This window comes from Pituophis catenifer, unplaced genomic scaffold, assembly GCF_029215685.1.
Source record: "Pituophis catenifer annectens isolate HBS135680 unplaced genomic scaffold, rPitCat1.0.hap2 SCAF_14, whole genome shotgun sequence".
In the NCBI taxonomy this organism is placed as follows: domain Eukaryota; kingdom Metazoa; phylum Chordata; class Lepidosauria; order Squamata; family Colubridae; genus Pituophis; species Pituophis catenifer.
Window position 1 is genome coordinate 10,919,542 of NW_027256894.1, and position 17,281 is coordinate 10,936,822.

The 17,281-nt window shown below is 43.8% G+C and overlaps 1 protein-coding gene across 1 annotated transcript in view; it reads right to left on the minus strand.

Annotated features, from left to right (window-relative positions):
* The window catches only part of PCSK6 (proprotein convertase subtilisin/kexin type 6), a 127,707-nt gene extending 120,965 nt beyond the window's left edge, over window positions 1-6,742 (minus strand). The window contains exon 1 of the mRNA XM_070953271.1: window positions 6,572-6,742. Within this exon, the coding sequence (XP_070809372.1) occupies window positions 6,572-6,742 (171 nt within the window). The remainder of the gene's footprint in view (window positions 1-6,571) is intronic.
* Window positions 6,743-17,281: the final 10,539 nt, after the last annotated feature.

Here is a 17,281-nt window from a genome sequence, read left to right on the forward strand (position 1 = left end):
GTGGTGAAATCCAATTTTTTTTACTACCGGTTCTGTGGGCATGGCTTGATGGGCATGGCTTGGTGGGTGTGGCAGGGGAAGGATACTGCAAAATCTCCATTCCCTCTCCACTCTGGGGCCAGCCAGAGGTAGTATTTGCCGGTTCTCCGAACTGCTCAAAATTTCTGCTACTGGTTCTCCAGAACCTGTCAGAACCTGCTGGATTTCACCCCTGATTTAACTCCAAGGCACTTAATCCTCTCCCAGACAACAACAAGTACTCCAGGTGGAAAACTGCACAGTATTATGGTTTGACGGATACTTTAAACGTGAATGGATTGCTTAGATATTTGCTAACAACGTTCCCTTCTTTTCTGGCCTCCTAATCATGTGGGGAAAATCATGTATATCATAACCCCCAATAATTTATCAGTGTCCTTGATAAAAGAACTCCATCTTCTAAATTCTCTTTTTGCACATGTTACGTCAGCATAACTGCAGCTTTACTGTCCTCGTTCCCAAAGGTTATCCACAAAGTTCCTGGAGATGATCTCCAGGCAAAAAAAGTCAACAAGATAGATGCTGGATGAGAACATGGAATAAAGCTATACTGCAAGAAATGAGCAAGTGACTTCCAATACAAACAGCCTCTTAAATAAGTCAAGAAACTTTAACCCGGTGAAGTTAGCTGGACTCCCATTGTTCTAAAATCTACAATGAATGCTAAAACTTTTGGGTTCTCCCCTTGTGTTAAACCATCAATCACAATGACTAAACCACAAACAAGCTACCTTAAAGCTTAATCCACGGGTGAAATCCAGCAGGTTCTGACAGGTTGTGGAGAACCGGTAGTGGAAATTTTGAGTAGTTCAGAGAACCAGCAAATACCACCTCTGGCTGGCCCCAGAGAGGGGTGGGAATGGAGATTTTGCAATATCCTTCCCCCAGGAGTGGGGAGGGAATGGGGATTTTGCAGTATCCTTCCCCTGCCACACCCATCAAGCCACACACCACGCCCACCAAGCCACGCCCACAGAACCGGTTCACCACTGGCTTAATCCTTATGTTATCCCTGATTCCAGGCATTGATCAAAGTGCCTTCGCCTGAGCTAAATCCCTTCTTGCCCTTGTGCCTTAGATGTATCACTCTAGATAAAGGGTCTGCAACCTTAAAAACTCAAAGAGCCATTTGGACCCGTTTCCCACAGAAAAGAAAACACCAGGAGCCACAAAACCCTTCCCCGTGCCTGACTATTTCTTGAGCAGCCACAAAACTAGCATATGTAGTTGAATTAAACATTGTTTTCTTCTGAAACTTTCTTTTCTTGGATTATATCCATGGTTATTGAAAAACTCAATAAATCGCGTGCCGGCGGGTGTCGCTCATTGGCGGTTGTGTCGCATATTTTGAGGGACAGGTAGCCGCAGCAGAGGGGTAAAAGAGCCACATGCGGCTCCAGAGATGCAGGTTGCTGACCCCTGCTCTAGACCACAGCTGTGATCATGCTGGTTTGGGTTGTGGTACTGATAAACAGCCATGACTGACAGATTATGGATGGGTTCACACAACACACTCAACAAGCAAGCCAGAGTTTGCCTTCTCAATCTGTACAAGCTCAGTTCAGAAATCATACACGCGCTAGGAAACCGTACTTTCAGCTTCTCCTTGACTAGTTCACTTTTAATCTGCATGGAAGACGATGCAGTCATTAATTCAATCACATGAGTCCCTTGTAATCTCAAGCAGTACTATCTATTCCTAGGTTGAGCACCATCAGAATAATTAGAAGGTGTGCTAAGAATCCCAAAGGTGGTTTTTCAGAAGGAGACTGGACTGCTTTTTGATGAAGAAGTCAATAAATTATTCACTTCCCCATCCAGGAAGCTTCGTCAGTGGTGACTGGATAGCAGGTGGTCAACCAATGATGAAGTTTCCTGGATGAGAAGCTAAAGGTATTCTCCTTCCTGCAAAAAAAAAAACAAACAAACAAAAAAAAAAACCAGTTGCCTTTTGAAAAAAAGCACCTTTGAGATTACTATGACCTGGATGATTGAGAATCTCCATAGACATGCACTAAGAATCCTTTCAATGTACAAACCAAAGATGATCATGCATTCATAGCATATAGAATGGCCTCTCTCGGAGCCGGATGCGATCACAATATAACCTAAAGCAAATGTCCCTGACTCTCCTCTTGAACTATATGCAATGGACTACAACGTCCATCATCCCTGACCCAAGGCCAGCATCTTCTTCTCACAACCACTAACCAGAAGCTGATAGAAAGCTTACACAAAGGATATGAATGAAGAACAATGCTCACCTGTTCATACTGTTGACATTCACAGCTATCTTGCCTTAGATGTTGGGTATCTCCTCCGTGTTATCATTCTCCCCAAACACAGGCTGACTTGTCAATCTCCTCCCTCAATTTTTTTTTTTAATTTGATTTATATGCCGCCCTTCTCCGGAGACTCAGGGCGGCTTACAATGTGCTAAGCAATAGCCTTCATACTTTTGTATATTTATACAAAGTCAGCTTATTGCCCCCACAAACTGGGTCCTCAATTTACCTACCTTAGAAAGGATGGAAGGCTGAGTCAACCTTGAGCCTGGCGAGATTCGAACTTACTAACTGCAGACAGCTGAAGTTAAATTACAATGCATTAGTCTGCTGAGCTATCCAGGCTCCCTGGTATGTGGTATCCTCACCTCTTAGAAATTTCTCTCACTTTATCCGAGGTTCCTTGCCTTTTGAAAGCAAGGCACCTTCTTTCCTGAGATTCATAAATTAGGAAAGACAATTATCTGTGGTTTGATCACTGGGTTCACACTATATCTCTTAACCATGATGTATTGCACCCAATTTACCAAAACTAACCAACAAGGATCCTCATGACTTAAAACTACTGCATAAACCATCTGTTATTGTTAAAGGACTAGCTGGGTTTGCAGAATGTAATGATTAACCATGGTTTAAATCAGGAATCTTGAGGGGGGGAGTTATTCACAACCCATAGTAAACCATATATTAATTGCATGGATTGATTCTACAAAACACGCTCAGCTAATATATGTTTGGATGTCAGTAGGAATGCAGCCAGTAGCTGTACATTCGTATTAACAGACTAACCTAACCTAAAGGAGCCTCTTTAATTCCTAAATGAGATGGAGTAAAAGAGACACTATTAAAATGTGATAAAATCTGCCAAATACGATCACCAAGGGGGATAAAATACCTTACCACCAAGAATCTCACAAGTTTCCGTTTTGTAGGCATTTCAAAGCCTTTCCCCCTTGTATTCATTTGGTTCTGCCCCAACCTTCCCAATAAATAAATAAATAAATAAATAAATAAATAAATAAATAAATAAATACACCCACAGAGAAATCAATTAATCTTAAACATATTGCAGCTGGGAAGAAATATATAAATGGCTTTATAAATGGTATTAAATTGATAAGGGCATGTTTTGCTGGGCAAAAATTAAATATTGATTCATTTCCAGCAGGCAGTCCCCTCTGGAATCCGTCTCCAGTTTATTTTTTTTTTCTGGTGGGGTTTTTTTTTTTCCTCCTTTTTTCCTGCCCTTTTCTTTCAGCTGTCGTGTTCTAGCTAAGTAATTACCTTTTGTGTCCTCTCCCTTTTGCAAATCTCCGCTCCTAGTCCCTTGGACACAAAAGTCCTCTGCAAAAAGTTGAGGTTGGAGATTAAAAGTTAATTGGCCCTGAGCCAAGGGGAGGAAGAATGGTGTGGGAGGGGGAAAGCTTAGAGATGTGGGGAGAAAAAAAAAATCTATTGGAAGAGCCACAAATTCAGCCAAGGAGGTGGATGGGGGTGATAGGGTGTGTGTATGTATAGGAGGGATTGGGGCAGTTTAGCCAAAGTAGACAATAGTAGACACTAATTGTTCCTAAAAACCACCAGAGCCCTCCCGAAGATACTTTTCCAAAAGGCAACTAGATTTTCTTAGGTTGTTTTTTTCCTTTGAAAACATTTCACTTCTCGCCCAAGAAGCTTCTTCAGTTCTAACTCAGAACTGAGGAAGCTTCTTGGATGAGAAGCAAAACTTTTTCAAAAAGGGAAACATCCCTTTCCGCGCCCCGCCCCGCCCCGCCCCGCCCAAGAATGTCCAGTTATTGTTTTGGAAAAGCACATTTGGGACAAACCGTGACCTGGATGGTTGAGACTCTCCAAAGACAGCGGAGTCTTCCTCCTTCAACCAACCTTTTGGGCTCAAGGAAAAATGTAACATCCATCAAAGAAACAACCTGAGAAATAATCTAAGGTTTGTCCAAAGAGGAGGTGGCAGGGGTGAAATCCAGCAGGTTCTCACAGGTTCTGAAGAACCAGTAGCAGAAATTTTGAGTAGTTTGGAGAACCAGCAAATACCACCTCTGGCTGGCCTCCGAGTGGGGTTGGAATGGAGATTTTGCAATATCCTTTCCCTGGAGTGGGGTGGGAATGGAGCCTGGATAACTCTGCAGACAAGGCACTGTAATTTAACACCAGCTGTCTGCAATTAAAGTAAGTTCAAATCTTGACAGGCTCAAGGTTGACTCAGCCTTCCAAATTCCTAAGGTAGGTAAATTGAGGACCCCGTTTGTGGGGGCAATAAGTTGACTTTGTATAAAAATATACAAAAGTATGAAGGCTATTGCTTAACACACTGTAAGCCGCCCTGAGTCTCCAGAGAAGGGCAGCATATAAATCATTTTTTAAAAAAAAAAAAATATGGAGATTTTACAGTATCCTTCTCCTGCCACGCCCACCAAGCCACGCCCACAGAACCGGTAGTAAAAAAAATTAGGATTTCACCACTGGGAGGTGGGTTCCAAAATCCCAGCATCTCTTTTTCTTCAAGCCAGCCAAGAATCTGCCTGTGCTGGAACAGATCCATTGTAACAGTTAACAGAGTTGAAAGGGACCTTGGAGGTCATCCAGTCCAACCCTCTGCTCACACAGATCATCTGTACTAAGGATTCGAACTGCCGACCTTTCTGATCGGCAAGCTCAGTGTCTTAGCCACTGAGCCACCAGGGTCCAACTCTCAAGATGGCAAACCCGCTCAGTAGAAAATCTCAAGGTGGCATTTCGCCAGTCTGGAAAAGGGTCTTCTCTGGTCCAAAAGCATTCAAGCAGAAATGGAGACATGCCAATCGTTCACCTTTCTAGCATTATCTGCCCCCTTTCCCCCCCCCCACCTCAATACAACATAAGGTGCCTGAACATCTCATCTGTAAAATAACCACCTCAGCAGATCTGTGCAAAAGCCGGAAAGGATCTGGCCCTGGTTTTAAAAAGTCAAGCAAGCTGAATGGGTTGATGATCGATGTTTTTTTTCCTAAGCTAAAATGCCCCCTCCAGCGGGCACGGGATGGGGAGGATGCGCTGGGCTTCAACCCAAAGAAACATCTGCTATCAATTTCTTCAGTCGGAGAGAAGAAGCCTTTTGGCTTGGCAGGCAACAGGCAGCGCCAGCTTGAAATCAATGGGGCATCGACACCGGACAATGGGGACGCACGTCGGGGAGCCCAACCTGTCGCCCTCCATCTCCGTGCCTGCTCAGAAAGTCGGCGGCCCCGGTTCGTGCAGAGGCTGTGGATCTCCCCGAGTCGACTTGGCCGTCAGGATCACCCATCGGGCCCGGGTTTAACCTTCGCCAGATTTAGCAATTTTATTTTTTTTTAAAAAAAAAGTGGGGGATAAAAGAAAATCTCAGCCCCGTCCAAGCGATCTGGACCTCCCTTGGCAAGGAAGGAGAGCAACGCTTCCAGCCTCCGGTTCGATCCTAAACAGGATCTCGCGCTCTCGCCTCCAAACCGGATCGGGACGGTTTACACCGCTCCTTCTCCGGTTTCCACTCCGCGCGTCGCCTCTTTCAAAGCAGAAGACGGGAGCATGGGGGGGGGGAGGTCACGGGAGAGAGAGAACACGGGTGGGAAAGTTCTTGCGGGAGCTCAGCGCGCGGGGCAATTGTAGGAAAGTGGGGAGGGGGAGGGAAACCAGGTTAGGGGAGAAGGAAACCAGATTAGGGGAGAAGGAAAATCAGGTTGGGGGAGAGGGAAACCAGGTTAGAGAAGGAAAGTAGGTTGGGGGAAGGAAACCAAGTTAGGGGGCAAGGAAACCAGGTTAGGGGAGAAGGAAACCAGATTAGGGGAGAAGGAAAATCAGGTTGGGGGAGAGGGAAACCAGGTTAGAGAAGGAAAGTAGGTTGGGGGAAGGAAACCAAGTTAGGGGGCAAGGAAACCAGGTTAGGGGAGAAGGAAACCAGGTTAGGGGAGAAGGAAACCAGGTTAGAAGGGAAGGAAACCAGGTTAGGAGGGAAGAAAACCAAGTTAGGGGGAGGGAAACCAGGTTAGAAGGGAAGGAAACCAGGTTAGGAGGGAAGTAAACCAGGTTAGGAGGGAGGAAAACCAGGTTAGGAGGGAGGGAAACCAGGTTAGAGGGACGGAAACCAGGTTAGGAGGGAAGGAAACCAGGTGAGGAGTGATCTCTCCCATCGACCCTCCCCACGACCACCACCCCCTCTCCTTTCTTCCCTCCCTCCCCCCCTGGACTTGCAGCCCCGCGAAAGTTGCGCGCCTCACCTGCCCGAGGTTTAGATAGCCGTAAGCCGAAGCCAACCGGTCCGCTTCGCCGGGTCCCCCCAGCACCCGCACGGCCCAATGGTTGGTGTAGTAGACGGTCCGGGAACGCCTGGCCGGCAGGCAAACCGGCAGCGCCGCCAGCAGGAGCAGGTAGGTTTGCAAAGAACGCATGGCTGCAGCGGCAGCGGCGGAGGAGTCCGAGTCCCGCGGGCAACCCGGAGCGCTCGAGACCCGCTTTGCCAGCCCGGCGAGAGCGAATCGCGGCCAGGCGACCGGCTGCCTTAGCCCGCCGGTGGGTGGAGCCTCGACCTCTTAAGGCGGCCGCGGCCAGCCGGGAATGGGGGGGGAGGGGGAGGGAGAGGAAGACCAGGCTGGGGGGGGGAAGGAGGGAAGGAGAGGGGAGGGGTGGCGGCCTGCCTGCCTCCCTCCCTCCCTCCCCCCCCCGTGCGGGAGTGGAGCTGCGTCCCGGGATCCCGGGCAGCCAGTCGTTCCTCGCTGCCCGCCTCTGAGCTGCGGTGCCAGCCAGGGATGCTGCAGCAAAGAGGACGGGCAGCTGCTTCTGCTGCTGCTGCTGCTGCTTTGGGCATTCTGCCTTCGGCCCGCCTGAGCCGTTGGAGCGGTAACGGAGGAACCCAAGGCTGCTCTACTCCGCCGCCGCCGCCGCCGCCGCTCAGACGGAACCGACGGAGCTGGGATTGGGGTTTGTGTTTGGGGATGCAACACAGCCTCCAACTCTTCCAGCCACCCACCCTCGCCTTCCCTTCCCTTCCCGGGGCTTTTGCGGAACTCAAAGCCGACGTCCCAGCCAAAGGCTTAAGAATCTCTCTTGAATATTTTATTCTCCGAAGGAGTTTTCGGAAAATTGCGTTTGGCGGACGGAGAGGAACTGCGCGCGGCGCGCCTCCGTTCCGGTGACCGCGGTTCTTTCTCCCCGGTTCCACCTAGATGGGGTGCTTAAAAATGAATATTTTCCCCTCCTGTTTTTATTTCGTTTTGTTTTATAAAAGAGGAATTCTGCAATGCCTGGGCTCGGGGTTGTGTTAGATCTCTCTCTCTCTCTCTCTCTCTCTCTCTCTCTCTCTCTCTCTCTCTCTCTCTCTCCATCCATCCTCTATCCATCTATCTATCTATCTATCTATCTATCTATCTATCTATCTATCTATCTATCTATCTATCTATTAACATTCAGGTGTCTGCTTAATGTTGAAGTAGTTTAGGCTTTGAACAAGTTGATGGGGGTATAATAATAGGAAATCGAATTCCAAACGTGGGCTGCATCGCTTTCCCCCACCTTTCTCTCTCTCTCTCTCTCTCTCTGTGTGTGTGTGTGTGTGTGTGTGTGTGTGTGTGTGTGTTTGTGTTTCCATTTTGCTTGCTAAAAGGTTCTGGGTTCTGCTTAAAGCTTTTACTCTGTGACCTTGAGTTGCCCCATAAATTACTCCTTTCTATAGATTTCCAAGTAATAAAACCAAAACGCACATTAAAGCTAAAATATACAGCCTCCATAAGAAAATTAACAAGACTCTGGTGGCGTCCTAAAAGAGGAACAAATGTATTTGCAAATATAGGCTTATAATAATAAATTTGTTTGCCTTTAAGGTGCCACTGCTGTTTTAGCTGTTATTGCAGAAGATTAACACAGCTGCCCCGGTGTAAAACCAACACAACTTTGTCTATGGAAATCATAATAAAACAACAGCCTGGCATAGATTTGCTGTTATTTGAACAGGAAGTCCATTCTTACACAAACAAGGAATCCACTAAGCATTTAAATACCGGTAGTCCTTGACTTACAATAGTTCATTTAATGACCGTTACAACGGCACGGAAAAAAGTGACGTATGATCGTTTTTCACACTTACAATCCTTGCAGCATCTCTATGATCAAAATTCAAACAACTCGGCAACTGACTCATATTTATGATGGTTGCAGTGTCCCGGGGTCCCCTTTTGCGACCTTCTGACAAGCAAAGTCAATGGGCGAAGCCGGATTCATTTAACGACCAGGTTACTAATTTAACAACTGCAGTGATTCACTTGACAATTGTAACAAGAAAGGTGGTAATACGGGGCAAAATTCACTTAACTGACGTCTCACTTAGCAACAGATATTTGGGGCTCCATTGTGGTCTGTAAGTCAAGGACTATCTCTACCCTTTTAAAAGGACTTTCTTCAACAACACACAAAAAAGTGAGCAAACAGTTGCAGCTCACTGCAGGAAATAGGTTTGCTATTATGAAGTCCCAAGCAAAACCCCCAGCATTTCCAGGGGAAGTTGATAAAGATCACAAGGCTGATATAAAGACCATGATCTCTTGGGTATATGCCAAGTAGGTCAAAAAAGTCAAGATGGTGGCAACAACCATCCAATCAAAGCCCTTCCTCTTTTTTTTATTATGTTGTATATGTAAAAAGGGGACAGGATATCAATCGAGATCATTGTAATTTTTTTAATAGCAATAAAACTTAGACTTATATATTGCTTTACAGCGGTCTCTAAGCAGTTTACAAAATCAGCGTATTGCCCCCAACAATCTGGGTCCTCATTTTACCCACCTCGTAAGGATGGAAGGCTGAGTCAACTTTGAGCCTGGTGAGATTCGAACTGCCAAATTGCAGGCAGCCGGCACTCAGCAGAAGGAGCCTGCAGTACTGCACTCTAACCACTGTGCCACCGTGGCTCTTCTCCCTTAATTCTCCCTTCCTGCAGACCACTTGCTGCTCATGATCTTTAGCTGACTTCCCATCAATGCTAGCCTATTGTTTGTATCACCTTGCATTATTTAATAAATGGTAATTGACTGCATTTATCCAACTTGCAAAGCTCTAAAGGCAAAGGGCATTTTACCCAGGTGTAATGTATGGTTAAAGGGATGCAGTAGCTCAGTGGCTAAGACGCTAAGCTTGTTGATCGAAAGGTCGGCAGTTCAGCGGTTCGAATCCCTAGTGCTGCATAACGGGGTGAGCTCCCGTTACTTGTCCCAGCTTCTGCCAACCTAGCAGTTCAAAAGCACATAAAAAATGCAAGTAGAAAAATAGGGACCACCTTTGGTGGGAAGGTAACAGCGTTCCGTGGGCCTTTGGCATTTAGTCATGTTGGACACATGACCACGGAGACTCTTCGGACATTGCTGGCTCTTCGGCTTTGAAACGGAGATGAACACCGCCCCCTAGAGTAAGGAATGACTAGCACATATGTGTGAGGGGAACCTTTACCTTTACCTTTTTAATGTATAGTTGAAGCTGAGGGCTCCCTCGTTGGAATGAGGCAAAAACATACTCTAATTATTGAATAACAGAGTTGAAAGGCACCTTAGAGATCCTCTAGTCCAGCCCCTGCTCAAACAGGAAACCGTATACCATTTCAGATGAATGGTTGTCCAATCTCCTCTATATTAGTTTAATATATATCCTGATTTCCTTTCAAGAGTGCAAGGTAAAGTATATACCGATAGCTTTTTCTCCTTCTCTATTTTCCCAAGTTGCCCCAGGACAGTGACTAGCTCCACAGTAACTAACTCAAGTGATCTTGCAAAATTCAGGGCAGACAGAGTCCTAATTTAATATCTTAATAACTGCATCACACTGGTGTCCTTTCAGATCTCTGAAGAACCTATAGCAGAGGTCCCATACCAGTGGTGAATTCCAATTTTTTTTACTACCAGTTCTGTGGGTGTGGTGTGTGTGGGTTAGTGGGCGTGGCAAGGGAAAGGTATTGCAAAATCTCCATTCCCTCCCCACTCCTGGGGGAAGGATATTGCAAAATCTCCATTCCCACCCCACTCTGGGCCAGCCAGAGGTGGCATTTGCCAGTTCTCTGAACTACACAAAATTTCCGCTACCGGTTCTCCAGAACCTGTCAGAACCTGCTGGATTTCACCCCTGTCCCATACAACAACAAAAGTCCTGGGAAATAAGATGGAACCCATTGAGATACAAAAAACCTGGGAATGAACCACACATTCCTTCACTATTTCTGGGATCCAATCCCTCGGGAAGATCACAGCAAGCATAAACTTCCATCCTCTTCAAACATTACAGTTTTTATCTCTGGTCTGTCAAGACTCCTGAATGCAAAATAACATCATAACTACATAGTACGATGGACTTGCAAGGCCGGCGCAATGTGTAACATGTTCACACTGGTGCAATAGGACTGGGTGTTTTGTTAATATGATTTATTGGGTTAGGGCAGGGGTCTGCAACCTTAAACACTCAAAGAGCCATTTGGACCCGTTTCCCACAGAAAAGAAAACACCGGGAGCCACAAAACCCTTCCGGTGCCTGACTATTTCTTGAGCAGCCACAAAACTAGCATATGTAGTTGAATTAAACGTTCTGTTTTCTTCTGAAAATTTTCTTTTCTTGGATTTATCCATGGTTGGCCTATCAGGGGTTGAAAAGCTCAATAAATTGCATGCCGGTGGGTATCGCACATGGGCAGTTCTGACACATATTTTGAGGGACAGGGAGCCGCAGCAGAGGGGTGAAAGAGCCACAAGTGGCTCCAGAGCCGCAGGTTGCTGACCCCTGGGTTAGGTATTTTCACTGAGTTGTATTGTGTGTGGGGGGGTGCATTGAGGGAGCTCTACCACTCATTGTACATATGTTGTGCACTGACAATAAAGATTTGAAATTGAAATTCAGCCACTAAATCTCAAAGAGTCTTCATCGAGGTAGCCAGCTAAGCTAACAAAGGGATGACCACGTCAAGTAGTGGTTTGCAAAGATCTCTCAGTAGCCATTTTCAAGGGGCCTGGTGGCTCAGCAGACTAAAAGCATTGTGATTAACACCAGCTGTCTGCAATTACTGTAAGTTCGAATCTCACCAGGCTCAAGGTTGACTCAGCCTTCCATCCTTTCTAAGGTAGGTGAAATGAGGACCCAGTTTGTGGGGGCAATAAGCTGACTTTGTATAAATATACAAAAGTATGAAGGCTATTCGTAAGATATCTGACCTCCGGGTGTTTCGCTGCGCATTGAAGACCCTGTTGTTCCGCCAGGCCGGACTATCAACACAATAGTTTTAAATTGGGGTATTTAAATTTATTGGGGTTTTAAATTTGAGCCACTTATTTAATTATTTTAAATTTTATATCATTGTTTTGTCTGTGTTTTTAAATAGGCTGTACACCGCCCTGAGTCCTTCGGGAGAAGGGCGGTATAGAAATAAAATTATTATTATTATTATTATTATTATTATTATTATTATTATTATTATTATTATTATTATTATTATTATTATTGCTTAACGCATTGTAAGCCGCCCTGAGTCTCCGGAGAAGGGCGGCATATAAATCAAAGCAAAAAAAAAAATAAAAAATTCACCCACACCAACACCCATAATTTGATACACTCCAACTTCAAATGGATATTTTCATGGCAATAGAAGTTGAGGCCATTCTGACCGGCTTAAAAGAATTCAAAAAGCCGTGTTATACTTCATTTAGCTTTAGTTTAAAGTGTCTGGTGTGAAATCAGTTTGTGCCTTTTACAAACTTTGCCTAAGGGCTTTGCAACCCCCCACCCCACCCCACCCCTAAACAGCCAGTGTGTTAGATCATGGGTGAATTCCAACCACCCTGAACCACAATCGAATATTTTAACCTGACACATCTACCTTCTGAAGCTTGTTTAGTTGATGCTTTAAAAGAGGGTGTGACCCTTTAGTTAATCAGTAAGCTGTTCTGAAGTTTACCATAGATAAACGTGTTGATGGAATTGCCTGATTGCTTCCATGAGGATCAGTGAAATTCAACCTCAGGCTGGAAATGCCATTCCAGGTCATTAGATCTGAGGTAATTTCAATACACTTCTCAACATCTTATCCTTGGATGACTCAGGTGGAGTTTGGATCAAATATTTGGGCAGCAGAAAGTCACTGACTCACTGTCCTTTTATCATCTTTAAAGAAACTTTGATTCAAGGTTGCGAGACAAAATACTTACTCCATATCTTGGAAACAAACGGGGGAAGGGCAGGTTTACATATCAACGAAGGTGCCAAGTAGACCAAGCAAGCTTTTCTCACTTATTTGAATGGATTATAATATGCTACAGATAAATATTTAATATTAACCAAAAAGATTAGCTTACTTTAGCTTTCAAGGGCCTTTCAGAGTGGAACCAAGATCATCATAAAATGGTGAACACCATAAATAAATAAATTGCTAATAAACAATTTCCATGTGTCCATTTACCTCAGCTCTGTTCCTGTTGCTGTGAGAAACCCACAACATCTCCATCCAGGTATGTATATTGAAAGGATCAGTTCTGCTGAAGACATGTTATTTATACTTGGACCAACCTCTCCTTAAATCCTTCTAAAAAGTATTTTGTTTCTTTCTTGTTTTAAAGATGACTCACAATCCAGCCAAAGTGAAAGAGTTTTTTTCAAGCAAGATAAAGATGTAGCTCTTGCACTTAAGTGAGGTAATTCCTTAATAATTTTGCAGAGTATAGATTCTAGGGTCCTGATTTTATAACTTGTGCATAACGATGGCTCACTCCACTATGGTTTACTAAATAAAACACAGTTTGCTGGTTCATACACCACACTTAAGCAAAAGCAAACTAATTCTTCTAGGTGGCATTCTTAAAAATGATTTAAGTATTTTTGCAAAACAAAATGAAAAGAGGAAACACCAAGGGAGTACATATGTTTCCAATTATTTAAAATTAAGAAATTAAATATTTAAAAAACTATTCTATGGTTGAGTTATAAATATGGAGAAATATACATGTTTCTCCTACGATACTTTCAGCATATGTGGTATCTGCATTGATTTAGTTCCTCCCATCTTTAGTAATTCACCAAGAAAATGTTGCTCATCCCAGTCTCCTTTCTTCTGTTTAAAGATATATATATATATATGTATATATAAATATAAGCTATATATGTATATATAAATATAAGCTATATTTGCACACCATTCTAAATCACAGTTAGCTTAACCATGGTTTGTCAAAAAACACACCATTATTCTAAATCAAGCTGTTTAAGCACAGTATGTTGAAAAAGAACATAATTCACTTCTCACAACAGTTTTAAACCATCATACAGAACACATTCTAGGCAACAAACCCTTCATGGTTTCAGCTTGGTGTATTTTCTGAACTTAATCTTATTGTTTATATTTCACGTTTCTGAATGGCCATTTCCTCTCAAAGAGGGACTCGGGGCGGTATACAATAAATATTCATATTCAATAAATATATTCAAATCTTCATATTCAGAGCGCAAGAGTGATCACGCTATTTGTTTTCAACTTTAAAAATACACTACCAGCAAAATCACGCTACATTTTGTAGAATTAGAGTGAAATCTCTCACTCTCTAAAGGGGTGCCTATGGGTGGGGGAATTATACGGCATTTGCATCCAATTCTGTTACTCAGCAAATATTAATATTGTACTGAATAGCTATTGTGCAAGCATTTTGCCAGTGATGGATGGGGCCAATCTATAATTGGAACCACCCATTGCTGAGCTGATGTATGATACCAGCACATAATCAAAGGAAGAACTTTTTTAAAAAAATTATTTCATCAAGCATGTATTTGATAGCATATATAAGTATAAAACATGATTATGAATACATGAAATTAATATGAATAAATGGGGACAGTAGGACAGGGGCGGTAGGCATGTTTGTGCACTTATGCACGCCCCTTACAGACCTCTTAGGAATTGGGTGAGGTCAACAGTAGACAGTCTAAGGTTAAAGTTGTGGGGGATTTGGGGAGGAAACCACAGAGTCAGGTAGTGCATTCCAGGAATTGACCACTCTGTTGCTGAAGTCCTATTTTTTGCAATAGAATTTGGAGCGGTTTACCTTAAGTTTATATCTATTGTGTGCTTGTGTGTTGTTGTGGTTGAAGTTGAAGTAGTCATTGATAGGTAGGACATTGTGGAAGATGATTTTGTGTACTATGCTTAGATCAAACTGAAGGCGGCGAAGTTCTAAATTGTCTAAGCCCAAAATTTCAAGTCTGGTGGCATCAGGTATTGTGTTGTGAGTAGAGAAGTGGAGGACTCTTCTCGTGAAATATCTCTGGACTTGCTCAATTGTATTAATGTCTGATTTAGTCTTTTTTAGTTTTTTAGCTTTTTAAATTGTCAATGGGTTTTGATTTGAATTGTTTTAAATTTGGGCCAAAGTAATGTAATTCTTTTAATAATTTTAAATTTTGTATTGGTATGTGTTTTAGCTCTTCTCCACTAGGAGAAGGGCGGTATACAAATTGAATAAAATAAATAAATAAATAAATTTGCAGTGCGAGTTCCAGACAGATGAGCTGTATTCGAGAATTGATCTAGCAAATGTTTTGTATGCTCTGGTTAGTAGTATAGTATTACCAGAGAAGAAGCTACGTAAAATTAGGTAAACAATTCTTAATGCCTTTTTGACAATGTTGTTACAGCAGTCTCTGGCACTTAGATCATTAGAGATGAGTACTCCAAGATCCTTGACAGAGTGAGGGTCGTCTACAAGGTCTTGTTGGTATGTTGATATGTTGTTTAAGGAAGACCCACCAACTATGTATCATACAACCAGTCTGTTTTTGAGAAGGGAAAGAAGGAGTAAAAATGGTTGTGATTTTACCTGCCGGGAAGAAAAGCAACCTTGACTGAAATCAGGAGTCGATCCAATTGTCTTTTATCAGTTACTTGAGATGTTTAGCAACTCTTCAAGGACGTTTTTTCTCCAATTACTCACTATGATATCCTTGAAAGCTTGGATGTTTATTTTTTTGCACATGAAAAGACGGTGCTGCAACCCAAGAAGTTAACAATCTAGACTGCTCTGAACTTTTTGGAGTAACAGCAGAGTACAGCCTCAAATCTAACATTATTAACAGCATAAGAAGGTATCCCGACACTCTCATGTTACACCCCTCCTGTGCGACCTGCATTGGCTACCAGTTGCCCTCCAGGTGAGATTCAAGGTGCTGGTTATTACCTATAAAGCCCTACATGGCCTAGGCCCAGGGTACCTGACGGACCATCTGCGGCCAGCGACAGCTCCCCATCGCCCGGTGCATTCCCACAGGGAGGGCCTCCTTGGAGTGCCGTCGGCCAGGCAGTGTCATCTGGCGACTCCTAGGGAACGGGCTTTCTCTGTGGGCGCACCTACCTTATGGAATCAACTCCCCCTGGAACTCCGGGTGGCCCCTGACCTGCGCTCTTTCCGCCATGACCTTAAGACATGGTTATTTCACCAGGCCGGATTGGACTGAAGGGGTTTTTAAGGGGAGTTTTAATGGTTTTTAACACTTAATACTGATTTTATCTGTTTTTATTGCTGTGAGCCACCCTGAGTCCTTTCCGGAGAGAGGGCAGCATATAAGCTTAATAAATAAATAAATGAATAAATAAATTATTCCTGGATCTCCCTTCAAGGTTTTCCAAGTATGGTGGAATTAATATTGAGGTTGTGGCAGCCATGTTGTCTGCGTCTCCCTGCCCCAAGGTGCCTTATTTCAAATCACCCTTGTATTGGATTCAGTACAGTCCCTGCCTGCAAAATTATGGAATGAATGTTTCTCATAGTCACCTTTATGAATGTTTCCATTTAAAGCCAGAGGCTACTTCAAATACCACACTGGGGGGGGGGGGGACGGGACGGGGGAAAGGGAGGAGAAATACCGAAGTGAGTAAGTTCACATCTGCAAGAGTATCTCTTACTTTTCGTTCTGCACTTCGTTCTCACTCTGTTCCCTTTCTTTCCCATTTCTCCTCAACCCTTTTAAAATGCCTGTTTGTGGGCCAATTCACGTATGCTGCTAACTTTTTAAAATTTGCTTTGTTTTTTTGACTTTGTGGGTTGCACAAACACAAAGAGTTAAGGGTTCTCTCCAGTGGTGAAATTCAATTTTTTTTTACAACCGGTTCTGTGGGCGTGGCTTGGTGAGCATGGTGTGGCTTGGTGGGAAGGATACTGCAAAATCTCCATTCCCTTCCTACTCCTGGGGGAAGGATATTGCAAAATCTCCATTCCCTCCCCACTCTGGGGCCAGCCAGAGGTGGTATTTGGTAAAGTCCAGAGGAATACAGGTAGTCTTCGACTTACGACCACAATTGATCCCAAAATTCCTGTGCTAAGAGAGAGAGAGAGAGACCTCTTTTGGTTGTTAAGTGAATCAGGTGTCCCCGTTGACTTTGCTTATCAGAAAGTCACAAAAAGTGATCACATGACCCTAGGACACTGCAACAGTCATAAATATGAGTCACTTGCCAAGCTTCTCCATTTTCATCACATGACCATGGGGATAAAGCAACGGTCGTAAGTGTGAAAAATGGTCAGAACTCACTCTTTTCAGTGTCGTTGTAAGTTCAAACGGTCACTAAATGAACTGTTAAGTCGAGGACTATTTGTTCATTTCTTCCATTCTACCATGGAGGGGGCAAGGAGCGAGGATCCAAGACCCCAACTCTTGTTGGCGGAGATGGCAATGAGCATGGAAGATGGTCAACAGCCAATAGCAGAGCCTGTTATTGCAACCATGGCAATTCTGTCTTTTATGCACTCTTTTGCTTGCCAGGGATTTTGGGCCACAACTCCCATCATTCTTAGCTCAAATGCTCCCTGGAGTTCTAGAAGTTGCAATCCACTTATATCTGGAAGATACCAGGCTGGTGAGGTTTAAATTTTTCTTATGAGAATTTCTGAGTCTCTAAAACTGAGGGTCAGTTTTATCCCAAGAGGCGA